General features: G+C 36.1%; 1 protein-coding gene across 23 annotated transcripts in view; it reads right to left on the reverse strand.

Moving 5' to 3' along the window:
• Nucleotides 1–12594, reverse strand: part of CDC42BPA (CDC42 binding protein kinase alpha) — a 330638-nt gene that overhangs the window by 178665 nt on the left and 139379 nt on the right. For all 23 annotated transcript variants that reach the window (XR_004297614.1, XM_032389303.1, XM_032389298.1 and 20 more), the window contains exon 6: nucleotides 5442–5535. Coding sequence is in view for 22 of the 23 variants with exons in the window: in XM_032389303.1 (XP_032245194.1) it covers nucleotides 5442–5535 (94 nt within the window). In the remaining variant the exon portion in view is untranslated. The remainder of the gene's footprint in view (nucleotides 1–5441; nucleotides 5536–12594) is intronic.

Here is a 12594-nt window from a genome sequence, read left to right on the forward strand (position 1 = left end):
AATAGGACTACCACCTGTCCATTTTATAAGGCTAAGATAGCCCAAATACAAGAATCAGACAAGAACAATTTGAGAAAGAAAATCATACTGCAATCTCAGAATGGTCAATCTCAAGTATGACTCTCTGGTAACAATCCAATATAAAATATTAGCAGAGTCAACCCAGCAATTTGTTCAAAAATATCAATACATCTTCATGATAGAGTTATGTTTGGCCAAAGAATGGATGATTTAACATTAGATAATCTTTGTCATTCATCAGTTTAACAGATTAAAGGAAAAACACCCTAATATCATCTCACTGGATGCAGAAAAGTCATTTGATTACAACAATAACGACCATAACAAGACATTCTATGCTAATTAGAAACAGAAATTTCATAATAAGACACAGAAATTTCCTTAATCTTGTAAGGAATATCTACCAAAAACTTACAGCAAACATCATACTTAATTTGAAACTACAGAAAAAAACACCATTAGCATCAAGAACAAAGCAAAGAAGCTCCCTATTACCATACGTCTCTAATATTGCACTGAAGGTCACTGATTGCATACGGGGGAAACAGCATATGTAAGCATTTGTTAAAGACAAAACCTAAAGTTGATCATTATTTGTGGATTGCATGATTGTCTACATACAAAACCTAGAAAAATCTACAAATTATTTTGAACTAATAAAAAATTTAGTGAGCTTGTTAGTTTCAAGATGAGTATACAAAAATCAACTGTGGTCCTAAACAAAAGCAACAAGCTGTTAAACTGAAAAATTATAAAAGTTATCATCTATAATGCTCCACGCCCCAAAAATCCACAGTGTGCCTAGGAACAAATTTAACAAATAAAGGTAATGGATTTACAGTGAACATGATTACAAAACTTCAATAGCAGACACAAAAGAAAACCTAAAACAATGGAGAGAGACACCATGTTTGTGGAAGGGAAGATTCCATGTTACAGACATAAATTTCCCCAAAATTAACCTCTAAATTCAATGCAGGTCTACAAGCTTGTTTCTGAAGGGGTATGTGTATACATGTATGCATATAAACCAATAATATAATCCTAACAATCATATGGAAAAACAAATGGCCAAGAATAGCCAAGACAATCTTAGAAGAAGAAAAAGAATTATAGCAGGACATCCTTCCCAGAAATTGACTTCTTATAAAGGTGTAGTGATTAAGATGGCATAGTTTCAATTCATACGTGAGAACCAAAAAGCAAGTTGAGACTTGATTTGGAAAGTCACAAAATCTGGGAAAGGCTAAAATTAAAGGAGCTGCCCAGGTGATAAATAAAGATCCATACAAAGTCATATAATCATAACATTTCAGAACACTGGGAAAAACAGAATATCCTAAATGCTTCTAGAAAAGGGGCGAAAGGTTATAATAGAACCAATTGAGATTTAGAGTGGCACCAGATGTCTCAACATTAAATTAGAAGACAATGCCATGCCTGCTAAATTCTAAGAAAAATCATTTCAAATCTGTAATACTATGCTCAAACAAATTATCAATCAAGTATGAGGGTAGAAGTGAAAGCATTTTTCACATGTACAAGACTATAAAATATTTACTTCCATTAGAACCCTTCTCAGGAGCTACTACCAGATGAAGAGAAAGCCAGAAATGGGAGCCAGGAAACAGCGGATGCGCTGCTGGACTGCCGTGCAGTGAAGCCCACGATGAAGAGTAGGGTAGTCCCGGCATGACTGTGCTACAACTGGCCAGCAGAACAGTCTGGATGAGAAGGGAGAAGGCAAGACTCGAGCGTAGCTCTCTCCAAAAGGTAAATGGGAACTGCTAGGTTACATAATGTGTCCGAGAGAGAAAGGAATTATGGGTTGGAAAGTTTGGGGATAAACTGGTGAGAGTTATATAGAAAACAAGGCAAAGTGGTCACTTACACCAAGGACAACAAAAAGATGTTCAAGAAAAGAACTGTAATTAAAATAAACTGCATGGCCAAACTATGAATAATATTTGTATAGAGTCATAAAGAAATGAACATGATTTAAGGAAAGACTTACACTAGGAAAACAGAAAGTGTATGGGTTGGATGAGATGGTAGGAAATTAACAGGTAATATCTAGAATGAAATAATCAAAAGACAGTAGCACAAGTATGATAACAAGAAATATGTAAGTAAAGGAAGCAACAGGAAAAGCAGCCAGAAGTCTCTAGGTGTCTGCCTCTAGCAGTAGAGATTTGGAGGCAGGAAGAATGGGACAAAGGAATGCAGTTTTTATGATAAGCCTGCTTAAAATATTTATAGATCACTTTGATAAAAAATAAAAATAAAATGGAAATAAAACAAGTAAAAAGGCTTATTCATTATAATTTTCTAAATGGAGGATAAACATGCTAGTACATCCAGGAAAATTATTTTGAGATCATCAGTAAAGAACGAACAACTAGGAAGACACACCAGGATTTCAAGGAATAAACTTGATCGTGGGTAGCTCATACAGACAGAAACAGTCCTCACTGCATTCTGGAATGCCCAGGGAGTTGGAAGGCTGCCTATGAGACTCCAAGAGAAGAGCCCCAGCTTTCAGTCTAAGGGACAGGACTCGGGGAAACACCAGCTCTTCCCCTGGAATTCTTCTTCAGGGTAGCGCTCTGCTCTCCAGAGTTCTGATCCAAAACTTCCTGATGCCACAGCCTCCCTGACTTGCATCTGTGTCTTCTCAACTCAGCAAGTTCTCCCTTCTTTTATCATACCTGCCATTATCGGCTGCCCACTTCATGCTTCAAAGAGACACAGGTGTCCCCAAGCAGTGCAGTTCCATAGACACATTCTAAATTGTGTTACTGCCCTCAGATCTTTTACTTCTACAAATATCATAACCCCACATGACAGTATGATTATTTTTGCTTTTCACACTCATCAGATGGCTTTTATGTAAATTTTGAAGAAAAGATGAGTCTTTTTTTTCTTTATCCTACAGATCTTATTTATCATATCTGATATTCTTTATCCTATTGATCTAAGTATCCAAATGGTATCATTTCCTTTGCATTAAAGGACATTCTCTAGCATCCAGATTGATCACTTTCATTTAACTGAAAATGTCTTTTATTCACCTTCATTTTTGAGGAATATTTTTGCTTGACATAGAATTCTTGGTTTATAGATTTTTTTTTTCTCTTTCATCATTTTAAAGATATTATTTCTGATGAGACACCTATGGTTATTCTTACCATTTTCCCAAAGTATGTAACATGTTTTTAATTATGGCTGCTTTCCATTTTTTTCCCCTTATCTTTAATTTTCAGGAGTTTAATTGTGGACAGGTGTGGTTCCTTTTAACCTTGAGGTACACTAAGATTCTTACATTTGTGTTTTTCATCGTATTTGGTAAGTCTGAGCCATCAATCCTACAAATTCTTTCTGCCCCTGTTTCACTCTCTTCTCCTTCTAGTATTCCAATCATGTAGAACCCTGGGCCTGAATTTATTTTGCTTCAATCTTTTCCTCTCTGTTCTTCAGACTGGATCATCACTATTGACCTGTCTTCAAACTCACTGGCACTTTCTTCTCTCATCTCTAATCTGCCATTAACCTACTCCTGTGAGTTATTTATTTCTATTCCTACACTTTTCAAGTTCTTAAAAGGTCCATTTGATTTCTTTTCCCGCTGAGATTCCTTATCTGAGCCATCTTTAAGACTGTATTTTGATTCTTTAGACATATTTATTTAAAAAAACACATTTATGATAGCTTCATTACGTCTCTGTCTGCTAAATCCAACATCTGTGCTATCAAAGTTTCTATTGACTACTTTTATTTTTTAAGTCTGTATCACAATCCCTATCCCTCTCCCCATTTTTGTTTGGTCTCGTGATTTCTAATTGAATGTTGGTCATTGACAGAAAGATATTATAGAGAGTATGGACTCTGTTATCTTCCGCTGAAGATGTTAATTATTATTGAAGCAGATAAAAAAAATACTGCCTGATCTCTTTAAACAAGGGTTAGCTTACAATTACAATCTTTGGGGGCAGATTTGTAGAAACTCTAAAATTCATCTCAATCCCCTTGACTTGGCGGACCACTTTCAAACTCAATGAATTTTATCAGGACTTGGATTTAGACTGTTACACAGGTTTGGAGTAAGTCTTACATGTTATAAAGGTGTTAAATAGCTCCCCAGGGCCGAAATTCCAGTGTCCCCATGTACTGTCTCTTCTCCAGCACTGCTTGATTTCCAGTAACCTGTTCAATTTTCAGATGCACAGCATCTATAATTTGGTATGTCTTCTGTCTTATACTGCATATGTACAGCCCAACCTTCAGAAGATAGCCCCATATCTTTAGGCCCTCTCTCTGAACAACTCCCTCCTCTCCAGTGTTAAGCACTGCAGACTAACTAACTCAACTAACTCACCTCTGATGTCTTCCTCCTCAGCTCTGTATGACTACTACCCTCGGCTCTAACTCTAGGTTTCTGCATCAGAACCTGCATACAGTCCCCATCCTGGGAAACTGTAAGGTACATCTCATGAATTCATTTCTCTCAAAGATAACAGTCTTATGCTGCCTGTTGTCCATTGCCTGAAAACAGCTGTCCCAAATATTATGTACAATTTTACAGTTTTTTATAGTGAGAGGACAATTTGGTACCGATTACTCCTTTCATCATGGCCAGAGGCAGAAGTCATATAATCTATTTTTTTAAAGTTTATCTCCTTAGGATAAATTTTCAGAAGTCAAATTACTGGTCCAAAATCATATGACATTTTCATGGCCTTTGGAATATATTATATAAACTGCTCTCCAAAATAGTTTCTGCCAAAGTGAAATTACATGTATTTGGACTTCTGCTATACAGCCAGGAAGATGAAGTAAAAACAAACAAAACAGGGAATAAAATTGGGGCATATAAACTTTTAAGTTTATATGAGGGATCTAGGGTTAGTAGAAGTAAACCAAATGGGAATGTGAAACTAAATCCACGTAGAGGATGTTCTGATCATTCATTTGTAGAATATTGTCCCTCAAAAAAACTAGACAACAAGGAAAGAAAGATAAAAAAAAAAAATAAAGGTGAAGAAGGAGTCACATTTTCTTCTTCCATGTGGGACTTATTTTATTCACCTCTCTTAAACTGTGAAAATATCTCAAGTACAATAACAAACAGTTCGGCTAAAGAAAAAAACCAAACAAGGTTCTCATAAAAGACACATTATATCAATCTTAACATCATTAATATAAGCAGTTAAAAATGGCATTGGACTTTGTAAACAGACCCTATTATGAATAAGTATCCCTAATGCCACTGTGGGAAAAGGTGGAGCATAGAAAGACAAATGGATGGATGGATGGATGGATACTTAGATAATATAAATAGATGGTTTCCAAAACAGATAAAGAGGACAAGTAGCAAGGGAGATATCTGTGGATAAAGTGACTTGAGATTTATCTTTATTTACCGTTCCATCTTCCATCAGCTTCAGACAAGAACCAAAATCTGCTAATCGAATATGTCCATTCATATCCATCAATATATTATCAGGTTTGATGTCCCTGAAAAGACAGACACATTCAATTTTTAGTTGAGAAAAATAAATACAACCATTTACTTGGTAAGATAAAAATTTGTCTGAAAATCTCAACTTCTTTTAAAATTAATACTCTAAGAACACCTACTTGACTACATTATGGGTTCAAATCCTGGCTCTGATTCATATGATAACTTTCTGAAACACATGCACTTTCAGTGTTCTGGAGATAAAAAGCTTTTTGGCAGTTTTTTTATCTTTTTTTTTTTTTTCTTTAAGAGAGAGAGAGCGCATGCCTGCGTGAGTGAGTGGGGGTGGGGCATAGGGAGAGGGAGAAAAAGAATCTTAAGCTGAGCGTGGAGCCCAACATGAGGCTTGATCTCACAACCCTGAGATTATGACCTGAGCTGAAATAAGAGTCGGACACTTCACTGACTAAGCCACCCAGGTGCCCCTTCCTGGCAGTTTTCATTCAGGTTAAATTAATTTAGATTTGCAAAGATTCCAGTATGACCATGGTAGGCCTACTTTTTGTATACAGAGAAGAGCCATAATTATTTGATATATACAAAACATACTATTCTCTAGCCCATGAAATTGGAGAGGAAAAAATATACTTCCTAGGCCTTGAACGTAAATGTAAATAAATAAATGTTCAATTACTTTGAGTCAAAGTGATTGCAAAGAAATTTCTTCATAAAGCTTATTTGAAATACAACTGACACAACTGCTTAGTAGTAATTTATGTTATATAAAGCTATTTATGGATGTTAAGTCAAAGGCTTGTAAAATATACAAATCTAATTAACAGCAAATTAAATCACACCAGTTTTTGTATTTGTTTCTACATGTGAATAAGGAAAAGGGATGCAAACTTCAGCAAAATACATAAAATGATTCCTGTAAAGACCCAGCAATGTGTTTTCTAATCACAATCTAAAGATTAATTCTGAAAAATTAAGAGATCAGACCTTCTCAACATATTCTACATGTAGACGAAGGAAAAAAATTATCTATGAACATCATATATGCCAAAAGAATTCTATTACCATGTGGTTAGGGTCACCTTTTTTTTTATCTCTTTCCTTATTTATTTTATAACTGGAAGTCTGTACCTCTTAATCCCATTTATCTATTTCATCCATCCCCGACCCACCTCCCCTCTGACAACCATCAGTCTGTTCTCTGTATTTAAGAGTCTACTTTTTTATTTCTTTCCTTTTCATTAGTTTTATTTTTTAGACCTACATATAGATAAAATCACATGGTATTTGTCTTTCTCTGACTTACTTCATTTAGCATAATACTCTCCAGGTACATCCATGTTGTCACAAATGGCAAAATCATATTCTTTTTATGGTTAATATTTCACTGTATATATTCCATATATATACATGTATGTATGTACACACACACACACACACCATATCTTCTTTGTCCATTCATCTATCAATGGATACTTTGGCTGCTTCCATATCTTGGCTTTGTAAATAATGCTGCAATACACATAAGGGTGCATATATCTTCTCAAATTAGTGTTTTGTGTCTTTGGGTAAATACCCAGGAATGGAATTACTGGATTATATGGTATCTCTATTTTTAATTTTTTTGAGGAACTTCTATGATGTTTTCCACAGTGGCTACACCAGTTTATAATCCCACCAACAGTGCACAAGGGTTTCTTTTTCTCCACACCCTCACCAACACCTGTTATTTCTTGTCTTTTTTTATCCTAGCCATCCTGACAGGTATGAGGTAACATCTTATTGTGGTTTTGATTTGCATTTCTTTGATGATGAGTGATGTAGAGCAACTTTTCAGGTACCTGTTGGCCATTTTGTCTTTTGAAAAAAGTCTATTTAGTTCTTATGCTCATTTTTTTATTAGACTGTTTGGTTTTTCGCTATTATGTTGTTTGAGTTCTTCATATATTTTGGATATTATCCCTTTACTGGATATATCATCTACAAATGTCTTCTCCCATTTAATAGGTTGCTTTTCATCTTTTTGATGGTTTCCTTCACTGTGCAAAAGCTTTTTGTTTTGATGTAGTCCCAACAGTTTATTCTTGCTTTTGTTTCCCTTGCTTGAAGAGACATATCTAAAATAAAGCTGGAGGTATCACAATCCTAGATTTCAAGATATACTACAAAGTTGTAGTAATCAAAACAGCATGGTACTGGCACAAAAACAGACATCAATGGAAAAGAATAGGGAGCCCAGAAATAAACTCAAGCTTATATGGCCCATTAACCTATGACAAAGGAGGCAAGAATATACAGTGGGGAAAAGACAGTGTTTTCCATAAATGGCATTGTGAAAATTGGACAGCTACATGCAAAAGAATGAAACTGGACCACCTTCCTACACCATTTACAAAAATAAACTCAAAATGGATTAAAGACTTAAATGTGAGACCTGAAACCATAAAACTAAAAGAAAACACAGGCAGTAATCTCTTTGACATTGACCATGGCAACATTTCTGTAGGTATGTCTCCTTAGGTAAGGGTCCTTTAATTTAACCTGAATGATACCACTTAAGGTCTCTATGGCTCCTTTTTCCCATCTGCAGTAAGAGGATAATATTATTGAAGTAATTTCTGTGTGTTGTACATCATGAGTTGGCAAATGTTGACCTAGAGGCCAAATCCAGCCCACTGACCATTTTTGTAAATAAAATTTCATTGTAAATAAAGTCACATCCATTCACTTATAAAGTATCATCTATGGCATGGGGCGCCTGGGTGGCTCAGTTGGTTAAGTATTATCTATGGCAGCTTTCTCATTACAACAGCAGAGTGAGTTGAGGAGTTCTGACTACAGACACTGTGGCCTTCCAAGCCTAAAATATCTCCTGTTTGGCCTTCTACATAAAAAGTTTGGTGACACCTCTTGAAGATGACAAATGACTGCTTAACAGAGACAGGCAGATAGATGGACTGAAAACAACTTTTACAGGAAATTGGCTTCATTATCCTCAAAGTTTGAATTTATCCCACTGCCAGAATGGTGTATTAAAAAAAGATTTTTCTGTTGTTTGGAAACATCAAAGAAGTATACTTTAGTGCTGGAAGGAACCTTAAAAATTACCTAAACCATTTTTAGAGAAGTATAAAAAATGATTCTATTCTTTATTTTAAAAAATATCAAGCTGTATAGTCACTACACATACTGCTATTGGCATATTTCTCAGATTTTAAAGAAGACGAAAGGCATTACAGAAAAGGAGAAGAGTGAAAGGATTCATAATCATCAATAATATTTTAGGCTATTTTAAAAGTAGGAAATATTAAAACTTAATTAGACAAATAAATTATATCTATATTTATAACAAATAATAAATAATGAAATGGAAAATATTTAACAGGATAGAATTGACGCTCCCTAAGTATCCCTTTACCTTTCCATATTCTCTCCTTCATCCACTCCCCACAGGTTAGCAACCACTACCCTGGCATTTACTATATCCATACATATTTTATATTATTAGTACATATATACAACCATAAGACTATTTTTCTGAATGTCTTTAAACTTTATAACTGATGTCAAACTGTGTGTAGCCTTTGAAATGTGGTTTTATTCTAATACTGTTGCTAAAACATGTTACCCACATTGATACACATTGTTCTAGTTTGTTAGATTTAATTGCTATATGGAATACTTTCATAGACCAAATTTATCAGTTCTCCTGATTATAGAATTTAGTTCTTAACAATTTTAGATGTTGATTATTTTGCTATCATACAAAATTCTGAAATGAGTATTTTTACTAATGTTGCCTAGTGCTCATCTATGAACGTTTCTCCAGGCTGTATACCTAGAAGTGGAATTGCTATGATGAAAGACATGTGAGTCTTCAACTTTACAAGCATGAATACCACTAAGGTTAAGAATCTTTTTTTACATTATCACTAGTCATCTCACATTCCTCTTCTGTAAAATGCCAGTTAATATCCTTTGCCATTTTCTTTTTTTTTTTTTTAAAAGATTTTATTTATTCATTTGAGACACAGAGAGAGAGAGAGAGAGAGAGAGAGCATGAGCAGGGAGAGAGGCAGAGGGAGAGGGAGAAGCAGGCTCCCCGCTGAGCCGAGGTGGGGCTCAATCCCAGGACCCTGGGATCATGACCTGAGCCGAAGGCAGATGCTTAACCATCTGAGCCACCCAGGGGCCCCTCCTTTGCCATTTTCTTATACTGTGTGTGTGCTGTTCATTTTTTGGGTTTGGGTTAATATTCAGGAATTCTGTTTACTCAAGCTTAGTTTACATGTGTTACAAATCTCTTCTCTCAGCATGTGGGCTTGTTTTCTCACATTGTTTATAATGTCTTATTCGTAAAAAAAATTATTTAAGGTCAATGTAGTCTTACAATTTACAATTTTTGTCTTTTTCACTATTTTCAGCTTTACTGAGATATAACTTACAAATAAAATTGTCATATATTTAGAGTATACAACATGATGATTTGATATACATACACATCATGAAAGGATTCTCACTGTTGAGTTAACACACTAATCATGTGTTCTTTTGTTTTTGGTGGTGTTTTTCAGTAAAACAATTTCCATTCTCTTAGAAAAGTTCAGTTATACAACACAGTTTTATCAACTATAGTCACATTATACATTAGCTTCTCAGACCTTATTCATCTTTTTTTTTTTTTTTAGATTTATTTACTTAGGGGGAGAAAGGCAGAGGGAGAGGAAGAGATAATCTCCAAGCTGACTCCCCATTGAGTGAGGAGCCCAACACAGAGCTCGAACCCACGACCCTGAGATTGTGACCTGAGCCGAAATCAAGAGTCGAACGCTAAAACTACTAAGCCATCCAGGTGCCCCAAGACCTTATCCATCTTATAATTGTAAGTTTGTACCCTTTGACCAACCTCTCCCTATCTCCCCAGCCCTTTGCAACCACAATTCTACTCTCATAATTTGTGGTTTGTGTCCCAGGAAATTTCCCTTACCTTCTCCCAGAGGTCATACAGATAATGTCCTATATTTTCTTTTATAAGTTTTAAAGTTTTAGTCTCCCTGGAATAAATGTTTGCATGTAGTGTGAGATAAAGACCCATCCCATTTCTTTCTGTCCCAACACCACTGATTGAATGACATCCTTTCACCACTGATTTATACCATCACTTAGCTTGCAAATCAAATCGGTCTGTTTCAGAAATTCCTAAAGCAGTCTCCCTGAACAGCTTTCAGGGTAAAAGGAAGCCTATTAATAATCACCAGAACAACAAGCATAATCTGGAACTGATCTAGGCAAACTGAGATACATGATCATCCTATGTATACGCCTATACCTGGACCAATACCACACTATTTTAATTACAAAAGCTCTGTAATGACCTCTCTACACCCGCAGACCAGGTTTTTAACATTTCATGGCTCTTCCAGATGAATGCTAGGATTAACTTAATATGTTCCATAGAACACACTGAGATTTTGATGGGACTCACAATGGTTTTATATATTAATCTGATGGAACTGATGTCTTTATAAGAAGACTATTCCCATCCATGTATACAGTGTATCTTACTTATGAATATTCTTTTATGTCATTCAATAATACTGAATGTTTTCTGCACAGAACTTTTATTATCTATATAGCTATTACTTATCTTTTTTAACTATGTATCTATGTATTTATTTTATATATCTATGTTTTATTATCTATAGTTTTGGGTACCTTACAGTTTTGTTGCTATTGTGAATGGGATTTTCTTCAAAGAAACATTCTCATCTTGCTTTCAATTTTAGTGGGAATGTTTCTAATGTTTCGCCATTAAGTATGATCCTTGGTTTAGATTTTCAGTAGAAATTCAGTATCAGGTTATGAGAATTATCTTCAACTTGTAATTTGCTAAAAGTATCAGAAATGGATATTCAATTTTATTACTTTTAGTATTGAGATTTTATGGTTTTCCTCCTTCAACTTATTAGTATAGTATTACACTAATAGATGGTCTAATGTTGAAACTCCCTTGCATCCTGGGATGAAACCCACATGACTGTACTTCTGTTTTTTAATGTACCATGTATCATGGAGTCTAAAATTCCACTGATTATAAAGATGCACCACTATGTCATGTGCCACTAAAGGAGAGAACACACAACTATAATTTTAGAAGCCATTATTTTAAAAAGCATCCCAATTTCAGAGACATTAAATTGAAAAATAAGCCTGTCTTATTAGTATTGATAAATATAACATCTACACTGCTGAGTTTGATTCAATTGTCTCTTTAGGACTTTCGCTTTTCTTCTCATAAGTGATATTGTTCTATATTAACACTCTTTTCTTGTACTATCCTCAAGTTTTGTTATCAAGGTTTTACTATCTTCATAAGGTGAGGTAAATGGCTTTTCGAAAACTCAAATTTTCTGAAACAATTTATACAGGATTCAATTATTGCTTTCTTAAAAGTAAAAGAGAACCTCTTCATCCATAAGACCACATGGAGTAGGGGGGGCGGAGCAAGATGGCGGAGGAGTAGGAGACCTGGATTTCGTCTCCTCTCAGGAATTCAGCTGGATAGGGATCAAACCATTCTGAACACCTACAAACTCAACAGGAGATCGAAGAAAAGAAGAGCAACAACTCTCTGAACAGAAAAGCGACCACTTTCTGGAAGGTAGGACGTGCGGAGAAGTGAATCCGAGGCGATATTCGGGAGGATAGAAGGCGGGGGAAGGGCCTCCATCGGCCGCTTCTGCCAAGTGATAGAGCCATGGAGCACAAAATCGGAACTTTTAGAAGTCTGCTCCCCTGAGGGACATCACTCTGGTGGCTAAGTGGGGGGTGGAACCCTCGCGGGACAGTGTGGTCTCAGGACCCTCGGGGTCACAGAAAGACCAGGGGTGCCTGAGTGCGGCAGAGCTCCCAGGTATCGGAGCAGGGAGGCCGGCTGCAGAGCCGAGCCGAGGCACGGGCTCTCAGCTCGGGGTTCCCATAAACCCTGATCCGCGGCACAGTCGGGCCACTGCTCCTCCAGCAGGGACCCAACAAGCGGCAGATCCGGGGAGACTCACCTTCTTCCCCCGGGAGGAGAGGTGCGGGAGCACACCGCGGGG

The sequence above is a fragment of the Phoca vitulina genome, unplaced genomic scaffold (assembly GCF_004348235.1).
Source record: "Phoca vitulina isolate PV1807 unplaced genomic scaffold, GSC_HSeal_1.0 scaffold54, whole genome shotgun sequence".
In the NCBI taxonomy this organism is placed as follows: Eukaryota; Metazoa; Chordata; class Mammalia; order Carnivora; family Phocidae; genus Phoca; species Phoca vitulina.